The sequence below is a fragment of the Strix aluco genome, chromosome 12, assembly GCF_031877795.1.
Source record: "Strix aluco isolate bStrAlu1 chromosome 12, bStrAlu1.hap1, whole genome shotgun sequence".
In the NCBI taxonomy this organism is placed as follows: Eukaryota; Metazoa; Chordata; class Aves; order Strigiformes; family Strigidae; genus Strix; species Strix aluco.
The window spans coordinates 7,222,134-7,249,752 of record NC_133942.1 but is presented as its reverse complement, the minus strand read 5'-3'; the positions used below and the strand labels follow the sequence as shown (position 1 = coordinate 7,249,752).

At 39.6% G+C, this 27,619-nt stretch overlaps 1 protein-coding gene across 1 annotated transcript; it reads right to left on the bottom strand.

The window, feature by feature from the left end:
* Window positions 1-1,545: 1,545 nt before the first annotated feature.
* On the bottom strand, window positions 1,546-15,473 carry CHRNB4 (cholinergic receptor nicotinic beta 4 subunit). The gene is made up of 6 exons (XM_074837425.1): window positions 15,280-15,473; window positions 10,536-10,681; window positions 8,677-8,721; window positions 8,441-8,550; window positions 4,419-5,391; window positions 1,546-2,355 (listed from the first exon to the last, which is right to left on the bottom strand). Exons 1-6 carry the CDS (start codon window positions 15,332-15,334, stop codon window positions 2,215-2,217), a joined length of 1,470 nt encoding a protein of 489 aa, XP_074693526.1. The 5' UTR covers window positions 15,335-15,473; the 3' UTR covers window positions 1,546-2,214.
* Between the last annotated feature and the right edge of the window lie 12,146 nt (window positions 15,474-27,619).

The window sequence follows — 27,619 nt, the reverse complement described above, 5'->3', positions numbered from 1 at the left end:
AGTCATTGTTCAGGGTTATTGTGGGATTTAAAGGGGCTTCACCTTTACACAGTCTGCACAGTGCTGGCAGCTGCTCTGGCTTCCCTCTGGCTTCTCTGTAAGCAGAAAAAACTGTTCAGCAGCTGGGACAGTGTGTGCACGTGTGCTTGTGATGTTCTGTGCCACATCAACTCCTGGCATATAACCTAACATAGAGGAGCATTTTCCTGTGTGGTTGAGGGTACCCCCTCTGCTCCCTACGGGCTCCTGTGCCCCATCTCACATCACAGCTGTTGTTTCAGTTGCCTGCAGAGAAATAGCTCTGCTCTCTCTCTCTCCTTTGAGAAGGAGAAGACATTTGAGGCAGGGAAAGCAGGTTTGACCCATTTAAACTTTACACCGCCCACCAGTCACCATGGGAAATGTCCAGAACGCTTAATGTTTGGGGAGATGACCAGAGCATTGCTACCCTCTGGGAGAGGAGGATGTGGCAGCTTCAATGGTCACAGGGCACACCTGCATTAATAGGGCTGTCCTACAGTCATCCTTCATCTTCTTGCCCTGTCTTCAGTGATGGACACAGATACAGTGCATAGAGGAAGGGGAGTGGAAGGGTGGATGGCATTGTTACAACCATTCTGTCTTCTAGCATACGACCGAAGGGAGATGCTGCTACTCACCTAGCATCACCCACCCCACTTCTGATACTTTTTCATTGTATCTTTCCTAGGCTGCGGCGCACCAGGCCATGCTGCAGTGCTCAGACCCTCAGGAGAGCCCTTCCGGTGCTCAGGGGTGGGTGTGTGGCTGCAGTGCTGGGGACTTCAGCACGTGGACAGGGAAGGAGTGAACACAGGAATCAGCAGAGGTCCTAGAGTTGCTTTGAACAATTGGAAAAGTGTTGGTCTAGCTGTTTTGGCATGTCTAAATCTATGTCGTTATCTGTAGCTGCCTGGGAATGGTGATCTAGGTAGAGATGTGGCTCAGTTTGATGAGGGCAAATAGAGCCAGAGCTGTCTTCATCTGTGGCTTGTTGAAGAACACAGGTTTAGGTGTCAGCTAATCCTCCCCTGGGACAGGTGAGCCTTAAATCCCCTTCACAAGTAGTAGTGGATTTTAACAGTTTGTTCACCAGTCATTGGTTGTACCCATCAATGGTTATGTGTTCTGACAGCACCCCGAGGAAAAGGTGAGATTGGTTTAGCTTGGAAAATGCCAGGAGCCCACTTCTCTTTTTGCAGGTTACAAGCTACTTGGAACAAAGTGTGGTGGGATTGTGCTGTGATGGGAGTCTAGGGCCTTGATCTGTCCTTTGCCAAAGACTTTAAGACTGTGCTTTCCTAGCTAATTTTTTGAGGATTATACTTAAATCTACATTAAAACCTCCCCAGCAAAATATGCAGGTCCATTTGTTCTCAGGTGTCTTCTCCTCATTCTAACTGCCTTTCACAGGTGTCTTCTCTTGATGCTTTCCTGTGCTCTTAGCCTTAGATTCGTTGAAGTGTGTATGAACCCCAGTTACATGAGCTATTAAAGTTGCAGGAACATTTCAGGACTAAATCTGTATAAAGGAAAATTTTACATTTTATTTATATTTCATGATTGAACAGAGTATATACATGTTTGTTTATCATATATTAATTTGGCCTCTGTTGATCACTCAGCTATCAGAGATGGCAACGTGAGAAACCTGTTAGTGGTTACCTCAGAAGTATGTCTCTGTTTCTCAGTTCAGTTTTAAATATTATACTCAAACAGCTAAACAGTGATTCCAGCTGTAAGGCTCTTTATAAATCAGACACGGTTTTGATGCATTTGAAGGAAATAAATGTCATAGCAATACCTTCTTTGTAATAGGGAAATTGCAGTATTCTAAGGAAAGAAAATGTCCTTCCTGTGGCAACATATGTAAAATACTTTTTTAATAATAATGCTTGTGAGCCAGGATGTCGTATTGTACAGTCAAAGCCTTTCTCTGTAATGTTCAGACTTTAAATAATTGAAAAAAGGGCCAAGATATCACCAGAAGTACTGAACTGTTTGGAAAAAATAATAGTTTTCTGTTTGTTTTGGGATTTTTTCCCTATCATAAGTTGTTGAGTTCTTCTTTCCATTTCCCTACTCTAAATCAGATGTAAGAGCAACTCAGTCGGCATCTCTGTGAATTTAACAGAGGGAAACTGAGAGCAGAATGAGACCAAACATCTATGTAAGTCTGGCAATTTTAAATGATGACTAAGGGTTCATCGCAGCAGTGTGGTTTTGAAAAAGTGGCTGCAGAAATAATCCAACAGTCCCCAGGACACAAACAAGGACGAATATCCAGAGAAACAGCCTGTCCACTACCATGGCAACATACTTCCAATCTTCAATGACCTGGAAGAAAAAGCCAATTAAAGATATTAGCAATTTGTCATATTCTTTTTCCTCTTGCTAATGCCAAGTTTTTGTTTATGAAAATAAAAGAAAACAAATCTCAAGGTTCAGGGAATAAACTGACTTTAGGCTTGGTAAGGGATTTTTCTCCTACAATCATTGTGGGCAGTGGAGAAAAATACTGTAAATATTTCTTAGATGTCTTGGATGCATCAGGTACTGAGCACGGCCACCTGGTGGAAGCCAGTCTGGAAGGTCTCACAGTATAATCCAATTAAGGAATTTTTTTCTTTAATTTTAGTTTGCAGATGCTATTAATCTCAGTGGACAAAAATAGATGTTAAATAAGGTTAGCTTTAGAATTCTTTTCTTATCAGCAGTCATCTTAATCAAGGGTTTTAATGCATATTAATACTGTTGCTTTTATTAAAATCCCTTTTTGCCTTGCATATGTTGTCTGTGAAAGTCATGGCCTTAGATTCTGTTTTCAAACCGAAGTGACTATCAGGCTATTATTGTAAAGGGAGAATATATCAATCTTCATTTGCATCTCAGGAGTGATTATTTTTTCCTCTCTCATTCATCCTAGTTACACATGGGACATCCTCACCGCAATGACTTTACCATGCTTGTCAATTATCTCCTGTCTCATATTAGAACATCACATATTTTTTCTTCAGTGCCCACTTTTAACTTCTACTGCTGCTAATGGGAATTGTGTGCTTCTGAGATCATACTGTAGTAAATGTACGTGAGCAGTTCTTATCAGACCATGATAATGAATGAAGAAAGCAGAGATTAAAATTATGAATCTGGAGAAGTGATATGTAGTATCAGAGGACCTTGTATGAAAAGCATTCAATTAATTTCTAGTGTATAAAATACCCTTGAAAATTGTTCTTAATATCAACTGGAAACTTTGTAGTTCCTTTAGTGTGCAACACATTCTTGTAAGAACTTCTGAACTATTAGAAAACTTTTTTTCTCCTCTGTGAAGTCTGCTTCTGTTCAGTCAATGTTTACGAGCTCATGTCTAATGTTAATAGCTGATCTTCTTTATTTATATTGACAGTAATTTCAGTTAATAGAAAACATGAACTACTCAGCGGCATGCTCCTCAAGGGACTTCTGCAAGATCAGAAACCAGACTTTATTTAATAATCTTCTTGGCTGAGGGAGGGTGAGCACAACAGGAATAGAGAACCTAGAGTCTGACTGGGATCTGGGTCAGAGAGAGGACACTGGTAGGTATGAAGATGATTTTTCCCAACCACGGGTGCTAGTCTAAACAAAAATCTGAACCATCTGAGTTTTTCCAAGCATTATTCACACTGTATTTGTATCAACTTTAGTGTGTTAGCTAGTAGCACATGAGTAGGGTAAGTGAATAGGGCAGCAGCAGCACTGCTTAAATGCATCCTGGATAAAGCACTTCTCATAGCCAATAATGAGTCTGATTTAACTCAAATGAAAGAAGTGTCAGCTCTGCTGGCATTAGGATTTTGATCCTACCCATTATGTTCGCCATATATGTACAGATATATTAGCCCGGAGAGGGTGTTTGCGAAGGTCTTTTACCAATTTTACTAAATCCTCCTTCTATGCCCAGTTACATCAATAAATGCTTGAGCTGCAGGTAGCTTGTTGCTGGTAAAAATGGCCTGGCCATGGGTTGAGTCACAGTCTTACTGAATACAATGGGGAAAAATATTCTTTTTCCAACCTGGAACTGAATATTAATTTTTTTCCCTGCCAAACAGTACTTGAATGTGACAGCACAGCTTTTTCAGGGGTGTTTCATGACTTACTGGACAATCAGCATTCTCTCTTTGTAGAAATAGCCATGTTACTTTCCAGGACAGTATTGGCATTTACCAAATTGCTATTCAGTAAGTTCTTTGAATGGCAAAAATTATTTCTTCTTATAAGCTATAGCTAGAATCTCTCTAAAAACTTTAGAATAGCTAGGGAGTTCAAATATGCTTTCTGAAGAACAGCATGTTACAGAGGAGGACAGGAGATGAAGTTTGGAAAGACTGGAATGATTTCTCATTTTTACTTACACTCTGGTCGTTGTCATCACTTTTCATGTGCTCTGCTATAAAACTGACTCCATCAATTGCTTCTTGGACTTCAGGAGAAAATTTTGTGCCTGTTCTTAATCTAAAATCTCGATGACTGCTGACATTGTCAAGAGTCTCAGTGATTTTCATATCATATTTTTTGGCAGAGGCTGTATTCAAAAAATAGGTAGAGTTCTTGTAGAAGTCGGCTGACTCCATACAAGGATTCTCTGCTTTTGTCTTTTTGCAGTTGCACAGCTTTTGCTGTGGAGAATTATTTTCTGGACGCTTCATGAACAGATAGGCTGGGAGTCTTTCAAGGAAAACCAGCTTTACCCAAGGGGGCATAGTGTGAGTACTTGGAGATCTATGGTGGACGTTGAGTACACAGACACTGGTAACTATGGAGAAGGTCACTAGTACCATTGTAAACATGAGATACTTCCCAATCAGTGGAACATCTAAAGATGTTGGAGGGACAATTTTGGAGATCAGCAGCAAGAACACAGTCAAGGCAAGCAACACGGATATGCATAAGGTCATTTTTTCACCACAGTCTGAAGGCAAGTAGAACACCAGGATGGCTAAGGATGTAATTAGCACACAGGGAATGATAAGATTGATGGTATAAAAAAGAGGTTTCCTTTTAATAATGAAGTCATATGTCACATCGACATAATTGGGGTCCGAGGGATTTACAGTCCTTCTTCCTGGGAGTGCTACAATGTCCCACTCTCCACTTGGCGTAAAGTCGTCCATGCTTGCCATGGAAGTTTTAAGCACCATATCAATTTCTGTATGATCATATGTCCAAGAACGGAACTTTAATGTGCAGTTTTGTTGATCAAATGGGAAATGCTTAACTTCAATCTTGCAGGCACTCTTGTAAATGGCTGGTGGCAACCAGCGAATGCTTCCATTATTCTTTACAATTGCATTTGTGTATAGCGAAACTTCATATGTGCCATCCGCACTGATGGAAGAAGAGGAAAGAAAAAGGAGAGAAGATAATAAAACATTAAGAGGAAGAACATAGTTCAGAATAGAAGAGCTCTGACATTCTTAGTCCTGTGGGCCTTAGTTGTTTCTAGAATCAAAGTTTGGTAACATTTTGATTTTGAAATCTATTTAGTAGGGAGCTATAACTTGATAGGGAGATTAATGTATGCATTTCTCCCAATCAGAGAACTGATATTTGGTCCAATACTTACAAAAACTATTTCACAATATTATTATTAAATAATAATCTCTGTTTCATGCAAAGAACTCAAAGTATTTTGTAATTGTTTGTTAAAGTAATTAAGGCTTACTACATCTCTGAAGGCTGAATAAAAATGAGATCATCCAGCATGAAAATGGAGGTACCTTTGATCTGGAACACAGCCACTGCTAAGAGCACACAGCAACACTCCTAAATGACTTGGATGAGGAAATAAGGATGAGCAGCGTTAGTTAGAAATGCAGGGAGAGTGTAGGCAGAGGAAATGTAATTATATGGTTTATAATTTATTGCGTCACTCCACTTAATGTTTACTTATTACAAAACCGGAACAGACAAGCCACAGTGTTCTTAGTGCCCACAATTAATCTTGGCTTTATATCTCATCCAACTGCCAAATTTCCACCAGGAGACTCTTCTATGTTATGATGGGCCCTTTAATTCAGGGAGAAGATCATTATCAGTCAGCAGTCAATATCTTCTCCTGTCCAATGTTTCTTGGCAAACAACTTAGGGCTGTTTAACCTATGAAGTATCCTGAGGTAGAAATGTGAAGTGGTCATCTGCTGATAAATATTATTGAAATTTAGTGTTTCTGAGTGTATTCACTGCATCTTCTCAAGTGTGCTATGCAACACCTTTCAAACTCAACCTATTGGGCTATCAAAAGGAAGTGTAACAGTAGGAAGGAACAACTATCAGGGACTGTCTTTCTTGACAGATGAGGAAACTCAAGGGTTTGTTCCTATGTTGATCAATTAATTTTATTAAAAACTGGGTTAGCGTCTTTGTTAGACTGCAAAGAAAAGCCTGGACTAGATACATCCCGCATGCCTCCTTTTGTTAAACTAATATATATGTGAAGAAATGCACATAACCTAAAGCCAGTATGTTATTTGCAAAAATATAACCCCAAACTCACGGCAGGTGTAAATGAATGAAGTTCAGCTGACTATAATTAAGTAGCACCCTTTTATTTGAGTGGAAATGTGCCCCTTAAGAGTTAATAAAAAGTCTAATGAATCACTTGTTTGGTTACAAGACATAATGGAAAATAAAGCTATTTTGGTGCTAAGGTTGATTTTTTTTTTTCTAATCAGGGAAGTGCTACCAAGACTTGGCACCTGTGTGGCTGTTCTCCATATCAGTTACATTTGGCTCTGGAAAGGCCTCATGCTGCAGACCCTGGTGCCTGGCACTGAGCTGAGATCCTCATAGCTAATTCATGCAGGCAGTGAAACAACCAGATGCAGAAGTGAGTGGCTACAACGTACAAAGGTCATTAGTTCATTGCCAATAAAACTGCTATTTTTTAGTAAAGAAATTGTATCTTATTTCTCACATATCTGTATCTCTCTGAGTTAGATTGACCATTATGCTCTACAATGTGCTGGGTAGACGCCTGGGCTGACAATATGTAGGTTCTGCTGGCTGTCCCCGGCTCAGCTGTGGGACAGAGGCTGGGCTGCTGGTGCCGTCTCTGTGCCCTCTGCAGTCCTGTGCACAGGCTACATGTGGTCAGAGCTGGGGGACATGGGGATGCTCTTTGTGTTTTCCTTAACACCTTCTTGAACTGACTGATGCCTGTGAAACACTGCTTCAGCAGCAGAAAGTTAGGAAGGTTGTCCTTTATCTAAAATTTTAATTTGAAGCTTTGTACTAATGTAAAAATCCAATATGGTGAGGCTAAAAGCTTGTTCCCGTACATTTAAGAAGCTCTTAAAACTGTTTCTTTCCATTCTTACAAGCCATTAAATGGTATCATTTGGGGAGTAAGGAAGAAAGAAGCAGAGGGTGGGGGCACAATTTGCCAGAACAAGATTTGACCAGGCAGAGTACATCCTAATCCACTGTCTGAATTATTTTGTGACTAATACTGTAGTTTTAAGTATTTCTCAAATCTGATTTTCAGTAGTAGGATTCCAGGGATTTAACTCAGTTATATATAAACTTCCTAGGTTTCCCATCTGTATATGTTCATAAACTGTCATGTGTTCATGAATTAACTGGTTTTCAAAGTATCATGAAAGTATATTATAAAGTGATTTTTTTCCCCCAAAGACTTGATATCATCCACTTCAAGGCTTTGCTAGAGACTTAAAAACAAAGCAAAGCAAAACAAAATTGGCAGTTTGGCAAAATTGTTTGTTTGATAGAAGAACTGTAGTATGGTTTAGCACCAAGTTTTTATTTTTCTCAGTACTGTAAAGCAACAGGGTCAAATGTTGACAGATTTGTTATGTATTCTTATAATCGATTTTTTGATGCTTTATGAAAATAGAACATAATTTGGTTTTGTAAATGAATAGTAACTCATGGGGTTCTAGAACTTTGTAACAGATTGATGTCCTGAGGTCTGTGGTGGAAGAGAGAGGGGAAGAAGTAGGAGACAAAAAAGTATCCCAGAACCTAAGATGTCCAATAGAATTCCAGATGTCTTGTCTTGAAAAGGTGACCAGTGTATGGCTGCTCTTGTGCTTACAATTCATGCTTTCCATATGGTCTAGTTTGATATAGATCTGTGTCTCAATTGTGAGCCTTGTCACAGATCCTCTGGTGTTGTAACAGCTCACACTGCAGACATGCTCCAGGTCTGCTGGAATTTGGTTAACCAGAGCCTTGATTTTACTAAAATTATCTTTGAGGCCAGTAACCCAGTCAGATATACTTGATACAGGCCAAAAGTTACAAAATTCAGTTTTATAATTTTATCAGACCTACTTCATTGGTTCTGATGCTTGTTTCTTGATACATATTTAAAATTTTGTTCACTGTCTGCATAAACTACAGAAGTTTTACTTACTTATTGTAAAGCACAATGTCTGGCAGCCAGATGTGTTTTGCAGGTATTCTCAGCTTATTTATTCCTTCATAGTCAGAGGGCTTCCAAGCCAAACGATAATCAATCCACTCCTAAGAGAAGAATTGTACAGTAGTGATGGGAGTACCCAGACCAGCGCTAACAAAACAATCACTGTGATGGAGTGAAAGCAGTTGCATTTGTGGTTTGCAAGAGCATGTCTGTGTGGGTTTGGTTACCTGGTTCAGCCAGACGTTTGTGGTCATGATCTGCTCCCGTTCATTCTGCAGGTAAAAAGAGAGAGAAAAGTTGTCATCTAAAATGTTTCACTTTATTGGAGTAATAAGATTTATTCAGTGGGCTTTTGAGGATATTTCCAACGCGCAATATGATTTCATCTAGTGTATTTCAAGACAGGCCCCTCTCTGATGGTAAGAAGGCCAGTCTTGTGCACATACTGATGATAAATAGTAACCCCATAAGTGTGGAGCTCCAAGTGACTTTTAACAAGGACAGTTGTGACTGGAGTGACTGTGGCTATTTGTGAACAACTACCACTGACCTACCGAGCTAATTTGCTTTTTTTTTTTTTGTGGATTTGATTTGAAACAGAAGTCACATTTGACCACCTGGAAGGCCTAGATTAACTTGTGTGAGGTTTGTGTGAGGTTTGTGAAAGATTTGCCATGTAAGCTCTCAGCTGGCGGCCTCTGCTTCATGGAACTGCCCTCTCTCTGGACAGCAGTCCATCAGAGAAATCTCTGTGCAACAGATCTGTGTGGCTGGGACTCTACTGAGGGGACAAGGTAGGAGGTCAGAGTCAGGAGGATTTCTGCACAAAACCAAGTTAATTCTCCAATCCTGAAAATGATTGAGATTGTTGGATCCTGTAAGATGCCTAATTTTGCTTTCTGCTTGAAGAGTGAGGTTATAGAGGGGTAGGGACTGAACTGTGCAATTCTAGATCCTTGCCCATTCATCTACTCTGCTTAGGTTGTTGATTGCTGGGGCCTGGGAGGGGCAAGACACCTTCCTTTTTATGCCCAGAATCTGACATCTGGGAGGACGTTTTGCTAGTGATGGCAGTGCACTGTGTGAGGACACATGTCTGTGTCCAGGTGGAATTCTGCAGGAGAGAGGGAGCACTTGTCCCAGAGTCACCTGACAGTATATCATGTATAAATTAGCCTGCATATGAATATGAAAACTTATCTGTTTGTAAAGTTTCCCTTATGTTCTATCAGTGTCTCTCTCTTTTTCCTCTTGAATTTCAGAATATGAATTATATAGGTCTCTTAAAGTTTGCAGAAGTCCAGTCACTGGCCCATACACAAATTCTGGCAGGGAGGAAGTCATCTGTATCCTCTTTTTCATCTAGGGAGCAACAGAGTTGAAAGCCCTGATTCAGGAAATTATTCCCACTTAGGTGCTGGATCTTGTTCCCACTGCAGTTAATGCTAAACGTCCCTTGGCACTGAGGTGTGTATTTGTACCTTGGAAGAACTGTTAAACACAGCCTAACCTTGTGAGTGAAAATGTCTTTCAGACTCACTGAAGTAATTTTTATTGAATACGAGGAGTTGCTTACATGAGGATTGTTTTAACCATGTCAGGCTATTCCAGCCAGAACTAATGTGTCGTCTTCTTTGCAACATTTCACTATTCTTTGCTGATATGCCATGAGATTTTGAGTTGGCTTCATAGCTTGTTTTCAGGCCATTCAACCACATTTCTTCGATGCAAGCAGCAGAAGATGGTTTAGTACTGTGTACACAGTCCAGGATAGATCCTGACCTGGTGTAATTTACTGCAGCACTACGGAAATCAGTGGAGTGATTTTGATTTTTTGATCAATGGAATTTTATTGGATGAAGATCTGGCTGCTGTTCTTTATTGCTTAGGCATAGATTGGTCTCCCTGTTGTAGCTGCATTGTAAAGTATAAAACCGGTAAATTGCCATGTGTAGGCCCTACCCACCAAGTATTATTATGTAAACTAGAAAATAACAGGGACATAGTAATACCAATATGACTTTTACTTAGAGTGCTGCTGTGCAGGTAGTAATGAATTAAAAGGCATAGCCTAATTTGAACTTACCACGCTGATGAGCTGTGCCAGGGAAACCTGCAGTTCTATAGATACCAACTGGGATGAGTTGACAGCTGGTCGAATTAACTTGTTGTACCTGTCAGGACTCAGTAGGTGGTTCATTAGCTTTTCTTCAGCATCTGCTGCAGTGCTTCCTGTAAAACATCACGTAACGGGATTATAGAAGGGAGACCGAGTGATATGATGTAGGGATCACAGAATTTCTGTGCATCAGATCATCTTCATGAAATAACGAGGGCTTTTGATTTTCTAAAGACTGTAGGCTTATGTGAACAGAAGGATATGGTGCTTGTACCAATATCTGTTCTGCTGAAGTTGACTGTCTTTCACAGAGCATAGATCAAAGCAGATAAATCAGAACCCTTTGGGTTTTTTCACAGTAAAATGTGAAGCTCAAATAGATACTTTTGGGAGTACATTCAGAAATAGAAACTGGGAGCACACCACCCTCTTAATAACAGAGAAAGAATGTTTCAGCGATCCAAATGCAGGGAGTCTTGCTGTGATTTCTCTCTTTAGTGTCGTAGGAGACAGAGTTGCAGGCACACATATAAATTGAAAGACTCTGATCTGTGTAGGGAAAACCAGGGAATGAACTGTAGGAGTCATAAGAGTTTTCTAATGATTGGGAACTCTTTGGTAGCTAGTGATATTTCTGTTTCAGAATGATTTCATTTGAAAACCTGAGACAGTATGTAAGCCTTATTTTATGTGGAAACAAAACCTGATTTATGGACTAGTACAAATACCATAAATCTTAGATGACCAAAGCTGGAGTTCAGTGACTGCAAAATCTAGTATCTGCAGAATACTATCAAACAAGCCTGAACATTCTCCATGGAGCAGAACAACTGCATCTGTTGCCATGTTCTTGCATGTGCTGTTTAAAGCCATTCTAGTAGACTTCTCAAACCACTGTTGACCACATAATAGTACTGATGACTAAGGTCCTGGTAATATCCCGCCAACAGAATTGACCCAGAGAGATTCTGCTCTATGTTGAGTAATTCTGTGTTGTGTTATACAGCTGACAGTGATGGACACATGTATTAATAAAAACAGATTCTAATCCAATTGATAGAATGATTCTTCCATAGGAAAAGGCACCTAATTTAACCCTAGATGTCGCGGAAATGAGGATAGTGTCCCTACAACATACTTGCTTCATTATTCTCCAGACCAGTTCCACACAGTAAAAACCACTGGCAATGCAAGTATTTTGAATTTGGAGTAAATTAATTTGTTCTGGTTTTTTATGTTGTAGCATATCCATGAGATCCAGAGAAAGGCAGACATCAAAAGGCCAGGATCACATAAGCAGCCAAAGTTTGTGTGCGTTCGTAGAAAGTGTCTAGTTTCCATGTGAACTGGGCTGTAAGTTGCTAGGGGGAACAGGTCTCTCTTGAAACTTGGTACTTCTGAATTCCACTCAGATTAAAAAAATACTATAAGAACTTCTTGTTTCTGATCCAGTAAGAAAGTGGAGAGACGTAAAACATTATTGAACAGATATTTCCACATCTAAGAACAGCTCAAGCTCCGGGGAAAGGTTGGGATAAACAACAGGCTTGTTTTAATTCTTTTAAGACCAGCATATGCTATGACATTGGTAGCACAAATTTTGTCACATATACTTAACCATAATATTGTTCTTAAGAACAGGCTTCTCAAATGCTTCCCAAGCCATTTGGGAAAACAAATTTGGATGAATACATCTGTGTTTGTTGGGCCAGTTTGATTTTTGATTCACACTTGCTTTGTACCTCCCTGGAAGTTATTATAAAAGCCCTAGTATCATGTGATATTTTAATATTACATTTATTCTCAATGTAAGCCTGCCTAATCAAAGGCTTATCAAGCTAGAGCTATGCTGATCCTTGCTAAGCTCCAGATTGTTTTTTCTTGCTCATTGCAATCAAGATAGAGTTAAATTTGATACTGTGAAGAAAATGGGGCCGCACTCTAGGAATGAATCATTCTGTGTTTATAAGGATAGGTGAGAGGCCTTGTGATAGCTAAAGAGAGAATCTTGGTCAAAGTTATTTTGTTGTGTTGGTTTGGTTTTGGTTTTTTTAACAAACAATCCCACTGTTGCATATGTAAGTGACATAAGCAGGTGGCTATGATTCAAATATAAATAAATTTTCATTTGGTTTGTTTCATACAGTGGTCACTGAATGCTGCTAGCAAAGACAGTGAATTCTTGTTTGAATTGTTAAAGATGTTTTCACCGTGTTGCCATCTTTTTCTGTAAATGTTCTAGAATATGGAGTATTTGCTAAACAGTGAGTAAGAAGTAGAAACTGCAGGATACTTGCATAAAGCTAATTCTGAATTTGTAATAATCCTATTCTCTGGTTTTAGCAATCATAGTCGTCTGGTCTGCAAATCAAAACATACTGTGGGGTCTGCATGTCTGATGAGAACAGCTCAGATTTCAAAGTACTGACTGTCAATAAACTTTATGCAGATAAATGACAGGCCATGACTTAATTATAAAAAATGTATTTGCTACACAATGAATCCCGTTAGGAAATTATCTGTTCTTAGGGGAGGGGTTCCTGTAATGAATAATTCTTTATTAAATTGCTATCCCATCGCAACCTTTAAATATCTTAATCACGAGAAATAAAGATCGAAGGGGCTACTTGCTCATCTCTCAGATGCCTGTATCAAATACCACTAGATGTCAGCAGTGCACTGCCTTAAAGGTCGCTAAATCCAGTCTCCCTGTAAATAACGTGTATAAATGAGTGATTCTTCTATAATTTTTATAATCTATTTTCCATTAGCAATCTACATATTAACCATATGGCACCCAATGAGAACAAAATTACCAGGCATTCATCTTCATATGCCTTTCCTGTAGCCATGCATTTGAAACTCCTGCCTCTCAGAGTTGGAAGAAATGGAAGTGCAGTTTCCCTCGCAAACTGTTTTTTTTTTTTTTTTCCCAAATAACAGTGATCACCAGAACTGTTGCAAAAATGCTTTTAGACAAATGATTTTAACAAGAATGATGAAGCAGTCCTAATTTGGGGGTGGAGTATTTTTGTGTACGGAAAGCAGTAATAGAGAAAACACATTGGGGTGGATCCTGAGCTAGGGAAATTGTTTTAGCCTCACTGAACGCGCTACACATCTGCTCCATGACAAGAAGAGACAATTGCCACTTAACTTGCAGTATACATTCTGCAGTAAGTTTGTTTTCTCTGTGGACATATGACCATTTAAAAAAAAAAAAAACAAACTGCATCAGGATGCTTCCAATTTCACAGCAGAAGAAACAAAACCACAGGCTTCATTCACTCCCCTGTGCAAACTTTCCCTTTTACATGGTCTAATTTAAACACATAAAATGAAGTAACTAACCATTCTGTGTTATGTTATTTTCAAGTGTAATGACAAATATGTTGGAGTGATTTCCACAGAACAGAATAAGGAGCAATGTTGATAAATATAGGCAAGTACACTGTTATCACTGTCTGAACTGCAAAGTTTAACATAAAGCATGTTTTCTCCATTTCCCCGACTTCAGTTATTTTAATAAATGTTGAAATAGCATTTGCTTAGAAATAATGTATTGTAGCATATGTTGTCATTTTTGTTCTTTCCTCTCTCACAAATAACTTATGTGGACAATGGTGACATACCAAATTCCCATCTGTAATTAGTAAAGAGCAGGCGAGAAGAAGCAATAAGACAATCCCATTATCTTCTCTGAAATTACTTCGTGATGTTATTACTTCTCAGCATACTCTGGAGTAAAAGATTTATATAACCTCTTAGAACGATGCACACTGATTTGGAATGCTTATGTTCCAGTGAAAGTAGTGGTGAATTTACTGTATTTTAAAGCGTATTTTAATTTCTACACTGCAATTAATGCAAATAAAAAGGAAATACTAATGGGTTTAAAAGTGTGTAATCTAAGAATCTAAAGTAGGCCCTCACTCTTCATTTGTCACAAAGCAGATGTTTTCTAAAGTTGCCTTTCAGTGACTGAAGAAACAAAACAACTGTGGGATGAATAGCTAATTATGGGAAAGATGTGATTTTTGTCTTGGTTCAATTTCAGCCAGTTTCACTCGGAACACTTCGGTGGAGTTTTTGTGGGAAGAAGCTCCCATGGTAAATGCACTATTTCATGCTGCTATTGGGCTGTGCGTGTTGGCTAAAACATATGCAAGAAATCCTGGCAGAATCAAGAAAATGTGCTTAATGTAGGTTTGCCTTTTTTAGCATATATTTACATATCTCAACTTAATTTAAACCATTTACATATTAATCAAGCAATTAGGAAGTATGAACTTTGCAAAATATATGAACTTGAGCCAACAGTTGCAGAGGGATGAGATGTGTCTTATTTATGGTTCATGTCATGGTTCATTTTTTATTTTTTCACTCTCAGCATGATACTAGCTTTTCCCATCACAGATGATCCTGGGAGCATCTAAAGGGATATTGTTTAGTGATTATCATTGTCATCTCCTACTGTTCTGTCATTTTATGTCCAACTTACTGTCTGTCCATATCCATTGTAGTAGATTTGCTGATACCGAACAAGCCAGAAACAACACTAAAATAATCAATTTCATGCATCCTCTTAAAGTCTGCAACCTACCGAGGTGATAGTTACAAATTGTCTGAGAGCTTATATCACAGTCCTACCTCCTAGCCCTTAAAGCTATTGCTGTTCTGCAAACTGTATCTGAAAGAAAAGATCACTTACCGTTAAAATAAAAGGAGCTCGCTACAAAGAGAAAGAGGGTGTACGTATTCCTCATGGCAATAACAAGAAGAGGTGGATTACTGTTCTTCAATTAAGACAGCTGGCAATAGGCTCTGTTGTCAGGGATGCACAAGGAAAAGATGTAAAAGCAAACCTGAATCTTGGAGGTACTAAATGCCTGGAAAGAGACAGACAGTAGGACCTGGCAGAAGCATTCTGCAAAGTGGAGTTTTCGTGAGCATACTGATCCCTCCCCCTTTGCAGCTGTTTAAAGAGCTTTGTGAAGAGGAAAAGCACATAAGAAGAAGGAACATAATGTGATAATGTTGAACAAGAGGAAATGAAAGAGCAAGCTAAGGAACATGATCTGCAAAACACAACTGCTTAATTCTTGCTACTAGATCACATTTAAAAGGGTTTCTGGTTAATAAGTGCAATGTGTGGGAAGAGCTGGTTATAACTTTGTGCCTTAAGACCTGTTAGTGAAAGACATGTCAATAAATTATAGCCCTAGCAGAGGGTAATTTTCTGTGTTGAGAGAAACTGCCAACCCTTTTCCACTCCAAGGCCCACACATGAACTCTCTGAACTAGAACTCCAAAAGTCTTTTTGGGAACAGCAGGAGAGGAACAGAGAATTTGTTGTCATTAGCATTTGACAGGGTTTTTAGAAGAAAGCTAAAGGAGCCTGTTGAGAAATAGCAATAGCTATAAAGACACTCCAGAGGAGCAGTAGAGAAATTCTATGGAAGTGATCTTTTACAGCTGAAGGGTTCAGCAGAGTATAGAGTATCATGTGTTTTGGGACTTGCCATGGAAAGATTTGTGTAGAAGGAAGGGGAAAGGAAGTTCTTTAATGCCTTTTGCAAGCACTGTAGGACAGGCTGAAGTCCCTGGATAGAAAAAGAAAGGTGCTAATCTTCTAAATACTCCATATGGAGGTTTCTCTCTGCTTCAGCTGGCCACAGGGTGCAGTTCTGCTCCTGTCTCATCTCCCAACAGTCTAACACCATTGGCTGGGATGAAGGCATTCCTGATTTACCAGCATAACACACCAGACTTCTGCATCTAGCATAGTTGCTACCTGACTGGGTTTATTTCAAGAAGGTGACCTGCTGCTGTTTTTAGGCAAGCTGTCAGTGTAGTGTTGAACTGATTGTCTTCTCCCTAAATGTTTTAGTCACCTTCTTTTTTCACCAAATAGGCCAGTATGTTATAACTTCATTGTCTTTAAAGGAGCTGCCATCAGAGGTAGCCCAATATGTAAAGAGACTCTACTAAAATTTCTGGTAATTGTACTATCTACAATCTATGTAACTCCTCTAAATAGTCTATTTAATATTTTTGGCTCATTTCTTTAGTGTAGGAGGAGGGATTCAGTGAGACAAATGGAAATGCACTCACTGCATGGACTTCTACTTGGATAAAACAAGTGGCTTGATGAAGTGGCTTGTGTTGCCTTCCCTTACTCCGAAAACTCAAGGTATGTCAATTTTACCATATCCTCCACTAAGGATTCCCAGTAGTTCTTTAAAAAGCTCACAGCCTTCTACCATGAGAAGGATGGCTTGTACATTCTCACCTTTCTTCCCCTGCAATCTCAAACAATTTCCTTTAATGTAACTTTAATAGAACACCCTCAGTTATAATCCCATAGATTTTATAGTTTTTTTAACTTTAAAATGTATAAAACTTTGATCTCTTATAACCACCAAACATTTATATATATACATGTGATCACTTTGTTTAGAGGTGGATTTATTGCGTCTTAATACTATGCGAACATCTCGGATGATAAAAAGTTCTGTGGACTATGTAGGAATCAATGGTTTCTGTATACTCAAAAAATTTTTACAGCACACTGTTGCCTTATTGTTAGCCATACCAACATAAATGTGCTGGTTGTGTTGCTTTTCTTAATGATTAATGATTATGGCCAGCCTGGTATCACAGATTCCCTGTCCTAGCTCCTGGCTGTTTTAAGGGTTTTTTTGTGTTTTCATCACTTCCTTTTCCCTCTTATTCAACATCTGGAATTGACTTAAATTGGGGTTGTTCAGTCTGTGGAAGAGAAGGTTCCAGGCACACCTTAGTGCGGCCTTTCAGTACTTGAAAAGGACTTATAAGAAGGATGGTGACAAACTTTTTAATAGGGCCTGTAGTGATAGAACATGGGGCAATGGTTTTAAAGTGAAAGAAGGTAGATTCAGACTAGATGTAAGGAAGCAATTTTTTTATAATGAGGGTGGTGAAACACTGGCACAGGTTTCCCACAGAGGTGGTAGATGCCCCATCCCTGGAAACATTCAGAGCCAGGTTGGATGGGGCTCTGAGCAACCAGATCTAGTTGTAGATGTCCCTGCTCATTGCAGGGGGGTTGGACTAGAGGACCTTTAAAGGTCCCTTCCAACCCAAACCATTCTATGATTCTATTACTCTAAATGGGAATTAGAATTCTTACCTCAAAATGGTTTCAGTGAGACAAACAAGAGAACAGTCATTGTGGGGACATCTACTTGGATGAAAAAAGCCAATGCAATCCTGGTGGGTACATGTGAATAGACTAACTGCATGAAAATAGAACACTATTTCTCTGCTTTTCTCCAGCATTTAATTAACAGCATGTAGAAACGGAGCCTTCCCACAGAAAATTGCCCTCTTGTAATAGTCACAAACCCTAGGAGGTATGTCCCAAGCAAAGTGTTTCTGCTGAAGCCACCACTTCTTGCTTCTCACTACAGTGTGATTGGCTTGTGTCTTGTCACAGGTTTGGACGGTCAGAGTCCTTGCTGCACTCTTGAGCTGCTGGGCAATGTTGTCTTTTATAATGTACGGGGAATTGCTCTCAAGGAGCTCTGCCTTCAGATACTAAGGGTATGTTTGAGCAACGTACCAGTCTGCTGGAGTAGAAAGACCGCATCTGTTTCTCTGTTTTTACTTTCTGATACCTGACCTATTTCTCCTCAAAGGCAAATCTCCCATCTGCCAACCCAGTCTCTGTGCTTTTGCAGAGGTTACAGGAGTAACAGATGTATAGGCCCTGAAGTCACTGTGCTTGTACCATCTATGCTGATTGATGCTTGAGAGTTGAGTAGCAGCTCAAGGTATAAGAAAACAGGTTGGAGTTGCTTCACCAAAGCGGTGGGCCATCACAGAGCCAAAGGGTCCACAGGTCATTCACCGATTGCACTAGTGTTGCTGCTGAAGCTGTGGTGGACAGGGAGAATTACCACAGCTAGTTTTCTTCTCTCTGGCCATATTCCTTCCTTTGCCATTCACTTTTGTTCATTCATTCTGACAGGTCACTGAAGGTCTTCCTTGATCACTTCTGCTATGCAACTGTTTTCCCCACAGTGATGCTGCAGGTTTCCATTTGTTCATTCAGTTGAGATCCTGAAATGAAAAGTCTTTTTAGTAGACATTAGCATATGTGATATTCTGGATTTGCATGTTAATGCACTGTGCAGGCATGGGAATAGCATGGCAGAGAGCCATCCACTGAACTGGCTGGGGGTTTGTTCCTGGTACTGTAATGCTTTGCATGCCTTAGGGTATTAGAGCTCTTAGATGCATGAGGAATGCAAGATGTCCAAGAGCCCAGGAAAACTGGCAGTCATCTTTTGTGGATTTATCACGGTGATTTCAAGCTGCCATTTGCATTAGGAAAGAACCAGACAGAAATGCTGGAGCTTTCAAAGTGGAAGCAACCTGGGGTGCAGCTGACCTCCTTAATGAAACAGGCACAGGTATAGGGAGATTGTTGCAAAAATACATGCTTCCAGGTGGAAAGCCACAATTAGTTTCCAGTAGCTGTGACACTGAAATGAAGTTCAGGGCTGAGCTCTAATTTGAACATTGCTACGGAAAATGTCAGCTAACAATGGATTTTATTTTTCTAGCACCTTACGTCTGTGTGAACTTTAATGATATCTGCTCATCTCATCAGCAGCAAGGCATTGCTCTCTGATACATTGAAAACTGGAACTTCTTACGAGTAACTTCGGCAAATACCCAACATTGCCCCCTGCAGGTAAAATCACAGTTTTCCCTACTCACTACTGTCTAAAGGAGCTCATTAGAACAGCTGTGCTGGAGCTAACATTCTGCATTCCTGGAATTTTGTTCCTTACAAATGCACTTACAGACCCGTTAGAGCTGTGTGATACCTCAGCCATTCTAATGCTAAAGTTTTTGGGTTAAGTTGTACTTCTGCAGCTTCATTTAACAGTGCTTTAGTGTGTCCCGATTTAAAGCTGCAAGGCAAAACAAGACTGTGGCACTGTAGGTCCAATAACTGTCAGCTGGATGAGCCTAGCTAGGTCTGCACACAAAACAAATGTTGGGAAAAATCAGTGGGAAGGGCATGGAATATTTGGTCTGTTATAATCTAAAGCTTTGGAATTTAGTAAGCTTTTCTGGACTAGTAGAGGCTTTATACTGGAGAACTATTTTTCCTTGAGAGGCTTACTCTACAGTGGTGGACCGTGACTATGTGGGTAACCATGTCATAAAGTCCATTTCCTACTGCACTTCTGTAATTATATTTGCCTTGCCAAATGGGTTCTAACCAATATGTACAGGTATTTGTAATAAGCTGTCTTCAGGCAAGTTATAATACCATCACGCTTTTGCAAATGACAGTAGGAAACAGAGCTGTGGATGCTACCATATTATCAGGTAAATAACAGTCCTTTAAGGTTTCAAACGATGATACTGTATGTTGGTGCCTGATATGTCATCGCATTAGAATCTGCTCCAAACCCACAAAATGTTCCAGAGAATTGCCACTAATAGCACTGTGACAATGTTAATAACACAAACGATGTGTACGAATGACTTGGTAGCAATGAATGTGATTCCAGTTTTCATTGTCAAAATATGAATTATTATGGATCAATGAAAAACCACCTTTCTGCTCTGGAATATGTCTGATATGTCTGACTCCTGGAAAAACAATGCTTTCCTTTTCTGGTTAATTTTTGAAAGTTGTCACCATATGCTTTATGAGCTAACAGGTGTGTTATGTTTGTAGAATATTTGAGGCAGTAATATTAAAGCCTCTAACACTTATTATCATCAACATCTTTAACCTTCAAAGCGCACAAGTGTAACAAGTCATGAGAGTTCTCCAAAGCACTGCAGAAGCAGCAGCTGTGGGCGGTTATGCTATTTTGGAGCTGATGCTTTTATTTTTATCAGTCTCTTTCGATTCCTTCTACATGCTTTGAGATTCATTCCAGGACAACCTGTTGACTGCCCAATATATGACTGGCAAACAGTCATATATGCTTTAAAACATTGTAAATGAAGCTGTAGCCATTCTTGCAATGCTTGCATCTTGTATGAAATTAATAAAAAGGGGCTAAATATGTGCATGTTTAAGAACACATCTTTGTCAATACCAGTGTGTTCCTATATGCAGTGTAAGCATTTTTGTGTGCTCTTACTTTTTGAGGTAAAATCTCTAAACATGAATTCCAAGAGTAGGAAGCTCTATTTGTTACGATTATCTACCTTGCTACATTATTCTGACTAAGAAACTGTTCTTCCTTGCCGGCCAAATCACTGTGAGCATTGCCCACTTTCCAGTTTTGATGTAATGGCAGAGTATGTTACATCCCTTGATAAAGGTCCAGTTACAAGTTTTTAGTATTTACAATATGTTTTCTAGCTTCAGTAGAATTGCTCCTTTTAATCCTAATCACTTTATTCTGCTTTATCAAACTGAACCTAAGAGTCAGTTAGTAAGGATTTATTTCCAGCTTTTTCAGTATTTATACCTTTCTACTGAAACATCTGGAATGTCCTATAGCAAAATCCTACAGGAAACAACTGTTTCCTATGCGTGCTGAAGATTATAAAGCATATAACATTCCTGTGAAATAAAACATAACTATCCCAAGAGTAAAGAGTAAGCAGCCTGCGCTAATGCAAATACACATTCAACTATGCAGATTGAAATTTTAATACCGTTTACTACTATAGTGTTTTCTGCAGTAATTGGTAAGCTATTGAGAAAAGCTCTACCATCTCCTAAAAGTAGATGCTATGAATAAATCACACATGATATTTTCAAGCTGTGTGTGGAATTTAATGTTGCAGTGCCAAACCTGCAGGTCTTGCTCAGACTGTAGTGTGGTGTGAAGTTTATCTATGAAGTTGGCAAATTCTGTAGTGGACAGAGTTGTATTAGAAGGATCACTATTTTTGGCAGTAAAATTATTTTTCTTCTCAAGATGCCTCTATATACTGCAGGATACTACTAGCGATAGATAAGTTCCTGGTGCATACATGGTCATCTGGGAAACCCAGAAGTGCTGTGGTGCAGAACACGTCACTGCAAAATTGTGAAGAGTTTTGCTTGATTTTTAACCATCACCCTTTTTCACTGAGGCAAACCTGCACACTGCTTCCTCCTTCCTTGCTTTCACTGTGTTGGGCCCATGCCAGGATAGTAATGGCTGTTTTGTACACTGAGGCTTTTAGGATGGGGCATTGCCATGTGTGGGTTGTTCTTCTGTTATTGAAATCACTTGTGTGCCAAAAAATCCACAAACCCACAAGTGTTTGTGGCAGAGTCCAAAGGTTTCTCTCTCACACCCATGATGGAGGGAATCAGAACATCTGTATCTGCACATCTCTTCAAATGCAGGAGTAGGAGAAGAGTGAATGACATTTATACTGTTTGAGATTGACCTTTTTATTTGGAACTGTTGCATTTTAAAATGAGCAAATTTGAGAAGTGCAGGTAAAAGAAGGCTTTAGGATACAACACTGAGAGCCAAAAGACATGGGCTTTGTTCTCAGCTCTACCATGAGTCTCCAGGGCTGTGTTTAGATGAGTACCCTCCCTGCTCAGTGCTCCAGTTTCCCCAGGTGTAAAGCAAAGATAAGGATTTGCAAAGAATTAACTAATGTTTGTAAAGGGCTTGGATGGCAAGGAATGAAAAAGAATCATGAAAACACAAGGAAACCTTGTATTACTGTGGCTTTCACACTTGTGCTTCTGCTACCAAAGAGGCTTTTGCTTGTTCTTTAACAAGCAGATGGAATGCATACTGGGTTGGTCTGTTATGAAGCTAACCTGGCAATACTGCTTTGTCAGGACTAATAATAATTAACGTCCTTTTAACTTTGTTATCCCTCTTTTTTTTTTCCCCATCTCCTTAAAGATCCAGATGTGGCTAGAGTGATGAATATATCTTGAGCACTAACCTGCATCATCACTACCTCAAAGTGAGGATTGTTAAAATCATATTAAGGGTTGGCAGAAGCCCCTTAAGGAGTTGGGGACTGACTGGACTTCCAGCTTCTAGTTTTCAGGCTTCTACAGTTTTCAAGTACCCAGACTCTCAGTGCAGCACATGAGGTTGTTAGTGAGATTCCTTTTTATTTTAATTGCTTTGAAGGGACAAAATGGAAAATAAAATCCAGTTTCAGGTTTAACAAAGTTTTGCGGGAGGTTGACTTTATTATGGCTGCTGTCAGTGAGAGCTGGATCCCTGTTTGGAATCAGCTTTAGCCCAGCAGAAAGCCCAGTCTTATGGCTCTCCAGTAAGACCCTCCTGTGCGGAGTTCTTTGAGTTCCTGTAACCTGGTGGTTACACAGAGTAGTGAGAACAAATATGAAGTCTACATAGACTTACATAAGAGAGCAGAAATGTCTGCTGTTCCTGCTTCCTGGCAGATGCCGAAACTGTGAAAGTGCAGAGACTAGGTTGGTCCTGAGAAGAATCAAATGGGCAACCCCAGAACAGCTGTCTGCAGAAGCATGGAAATTCAAAGTAGAAGCTCTTTGGTCGTAGTTTTGGTGGAACAGAGCTGAATGCTTACTGTGATTTTAATGTTGGAGGCCCTGGCAAAACTGGCTCTTGCTTGGGAAGTATTTCACATATGACGTGGCTGTATTTGATTTCTCTAAACTCTTTAAAAATTAAACATGTTGAATTCAAAGAAATGTTGCCACAATAGACGTACAGGGCATGTGGTTCTGTAAATACCAGAGAGCAATAAGCATAAAAATCCTCAACGCGAGTGACTTCCTTGAAGGCACTTAAAAGGTGTCTGGGAACAAGTCAGATCTGTTCCCATGCAGTGCAGAGAGGAATGGAACTGAAAACACTGAAGGAAAAGGTCTTACAGGTGGAGACACAGGCACAGCCTTAATTTTTGCCTAGAGAGGCTCCAAACTTAATAGTTTTACTCTGGGAATTTTATACCCACTTAGCTTGGGAAGTAGCAGGCACTGGGAGACTTGGAGCCCAGGAGTCTGACACCAGAACAAGCTGGGAGATGGGGACCCCATCTTGGGTGGGGAAGGTAGTGGTGCCAGGGCTGGAGTGGAAGTCTAAGCAGTATCTTTTTCTAGTCATGCCCACATCAAGGTACAGGATAGGAGTGGGTGACAGCAGGGAGTGCTGCCAGTTGCCATGAGGTTAAGCACAGAAATGGCAACAAGAAAAACAGGCTTAGAAAGGCTTTCATACCAATGCTGTAGTCACAAAATGATCCCGAGCAAATTTGCTAGGGATTTGCTACTACTAAGCCTAGACTTCCTACCTTGGTTTTGAGAGGGCTTCACATACTCTCTATATGAAGAGCTGGACAGCATTTCACTAAGAAAGCCTTTCAGAATTTTTTTGGTCACCTGTCTCTGACAGGTTGTGTGCGAAAGCAGCATTTGTGCCTGTTCTTAACAATTCTTTAAGACTCCTTATCATGACCTGGCGTTGCTAATAAAAATGGTGAAATGTAAACAAAGAAACAGCAGATGGCAACCAAGAGCTTGACTTCTAGTGCATACAGTGCAATAATAAAATTATGATAGAGGATAATGAAGTAATTCCCTGCTCTTGGATTTGCAAATTAAGTATTTGTATATCAAGTAACAAAAAATTTTGTAGAGCCAGATGCCTGACAACCTGGCGGTCTTTTTCTGATTATATCACTTGATCTATTAAAAGATACTACTATCTCCTGCAAACCTTGCCTCATATAGAACTTGTGAACCTTTCTCAAACATATAACCACTAGCATTTTCTCTGCCCTTCCTTCAACTTTGATCTATCAGGAAAAACTAAAAGAATAGGAAATCATGTAGAAAAACACTCTAAATGACATTGTACATTCTTTTTTTTTTTTCCCCAGGCCTAAAATAGAGCTCCCTAGTTTGCTGGAAAATAACCTATTTTGTCAGTATTACACATCAGTATATGTTTAATGGAGGGATGTAAGCATCTAGAGACAGGCATGTTGTAATTTAGAGCAAGAATCCAAACTTCAATTTTGATTTTTAAGTATGTGAAGCTTTTGAAGCTCCATCAGTGTCCCAAATTAAGGTTTTTTTTTCTTTTGCCTTACCCAGCATGCCACAGCAAAATTTGTTATTTCCAAGTCAAAGGAAGCAGTTCCTTCTGTCTCTTCAGATCTGATTTTTGTAAGCTTCTTTAATGCCTCCAGTTTTATCGTCTGTACCGTGTGGAAAGCAGTAATTTGTGCTGACATCATCTAACTGCCCTGAAGAAAAAGTATGTTGCCTATCACCAAGGAAAGGGAGAAATTTATCTATAATTTAGGACAATAATGGGGTTTAATTCACAAAGTCTCATCGCATCTCACATACTGACAGAGTCTACTATCATTAGCGATGCCTTGGGATTCTGTTGTGTGGATATAATCAGTTATGACTGAAAGGAAATCGTTATGAGGGCCTCAGTTTTGTAACCACTTCTGGGGCTTATTATCCTTTGTGGCAGTTGTGCTTATGAGAACTTGTGAGTCGTTTGTTTTTCCAAGCAAGAAAACCCACACAAATTACTGATATTTCAGGGGGATGGTTGTAGTGAGGTCCTGATGCTGAACAACAGGCAAGGTCCTCCTCTCCAGCAGCAAGCAACTGCGACAGCCTGTATTGATCTGATGGACTTTTGATGGTTATTTGTAGTTCCTTAACCTGCCAGACTTGTGCTGATGGCCCTGCCTTCAGTATAACACCATACCACTGCAGACTGCTGCAGTGGCTATACGACACCCACTTACTCTCCATTTTCAGGCCTGTGTAGTGTCACTGGGCAAACTCTATCCAGCAGCAACTGTGCCCTTATCTTTACCTTCCATGTGCACCTTATTATATCTGCATTTTTCCCCAGTGGATAGTTAGCATGGTCCTTTGTGCCTACACTGCTGCGCAGGTGCTGTGTGTATCCAGAGGAAGGATGCTGGAGCTGGATTTCAATGTGAAACAGCTTAATGTGGCCCTGAGAAAATACACAAAGTTCAGATCACTCATTTTGAAACTCCAGACTGAAAGCGTAGGATGCTGTCTCCTTGGTGTACTGCCAAGAGCTCTGTCCTACAGCTGTGCTCTCTTCCTCTGCGAGTCACTGCTAGAGGAGTACCTGGAAGTCAGCTTTTTCCACTATTTGTGCAGTATCCCTCTACTCCAGGAGATTTTTCAGGTTGTAGATTGTGGGATAGGACATGCTTTTTTGTTATTTTATATTGGGTTTAGAACATTTTGCATGCATGTCTGGTTACGGGCTGTGCTGTGCTATATACAATAAAGGCACTACTAGCTTTTAAAAGTGCTGTAGAATGATGGATGTTATGTTTAGGCTGGATTACAAAACAACCATATGTGTTTGGGAACAGGCCACCTCTTCCCCACTGCCAGTGCCTTGTGCAGGCTGAGTAAGTAAAACATGCTTTGATTAGGCGTTTTAGTCATGAAAAGCAGAGTCATTTAAGCCCAGGATGGCTCTTTCGGGGATCTTGTTGTGGCTCCTGCCTCCACCTTTCATCATCCAGTTTAGAGCTAATGGTACCCACCGGCCTTGGCTCTGTTAGTCAACACTGCAGCCTTCAATCTAAGGCTTTTCCTTCTACCGGAGATGATGACTCCCTGTTTTTAAGACTAATAGCGCATTTGGGTCACAGATACCAATGTACTTTGCTGGGCACTTGAAGTATTACTACTCCTCTTTTATAGATCAGGAAACAAAATAAAATGAGAGAATGAAATTTAGGGCAATTTTGTAGGAAATCAGTGATGAGGGTTAGAATATAGTTCTCAGTTCTCAAAAGTTCAGTCACGTATCTTTGCTACTTCCTTAAAGAATAGGATGGATTTTTATCAAATCCAAACCTTCCCAGTATTTGAGAGATGAGATTTTTTGACTTGTTCCTCAGTCCTAGCAGAAGACTGTATCTAGTTTCAGAATGGTCTTCCAATAAATAGATGACAAGTTCACTACCCATTGCATGCTGTTTGCTGTAAGGTTCAGTGTGTTAATATACAGCAGATGGAATGATCTATGTTCTTGATTCCTCTATGTGTTAATGTAGGCACAGGAAGATTCACTTCATAAGAATTTAAAAATTATGTACTTGTGTGACATTTGTAGGTTGAGTCTAAAACCAGAACACATCATCTAGTGTCCTCCCTACTACAGACCACAGGATTCTTACCTCTCACACATCATTTAAGATTAAGCTAGAACATAATTTTTAAATTTCCACAGTTTTTAACTTCTTAAGACTTCAAATGCTGAAGAATAACCATATCCTTAAGTAGCAGGATTCTGATTGTTCTTTAAATTGTTACAAGTTTGTATCTTATTTCTAAGTTTCAACCACTGCGTATGTTTATGTCCTTGTCAGAGTTCCATCTGCACTCTGAAATCTCCCCTGAGATAAGTTTTGGACTCTTAGCTTTCTTTTGGATAAGCAAAATAGATTAGGTTTCTTGGTGTCTCATAAATAAAGCAGGTTCTTTTTCCACACCATAGATCATACTTGAAGCTCTTTGTGTAATTTGTCAAGGTGCTCACAGGTCTTGTGTCCACAATGTTGGGTGGTGGTCTCAGTACATGTTCAATGGATTGCTTCCTTTTGAATTTTATTTGATGTTTGCTTGTTTATTAAAACATCACCTTTGTTCTTTCAGTTACTGGCTCATAGTGCAGCCTTTGTATCCTGGGATGTTGTCTTCAGCTAGCATAGCTCATCATATATGACATGTAAGGCAATATATTGCATCTAGTTTAAGAAACTATGTTTCTGTTTGAAGAGGTGATGTATCTGATTCAGTAGATAATACATTTAACTCAGCAAGCAATTGACCTGACTCACTGGGTCATTTATTCACTTGGTAAGTAGTACATATAAGGTAATTAACAAAGTATCTGGCTTAGTACATGACCTGTTTTTTTCCTCCTGAATAATTAACTTGTGTATGTGCGTGAGATTAATCTCTAGCTGTCCATAAAATCTCTGTCAAATTCTTTTTGTGACATGTCTGTCCCACTGGGTGGTCAAAAACAATAGTTTTCCTGTTGTCACAT

What these genes read in the sequence shown, in the direction of transcription:
- CHRNB4 (XM_074837425.1), bottom strand. Translation starts at nt 15,334, where the DNA reads ATGAGGAATACGTACACCCTCTTTCTCTTTGTAGCGAGCTCCTTTTAT. An exon ending in TGGCACAGCTCATCAGCGTG is followed by an intron (nt 8,722 to 10,535) that starts GTAAGTTCAAAT and finishes TTTTACCTGCAG; the next exon opens with AATGAACGGGAGCAGATCAT. An exon ending in CAAACGTCTGGCTGAACCAG is followed by an intron (nt 8,551 to 8,676) that starts GTAACCAAACCC and finishes TTCTTCTCTTAG; the next exon opens with GAGTGGATTGATTATCGTTT.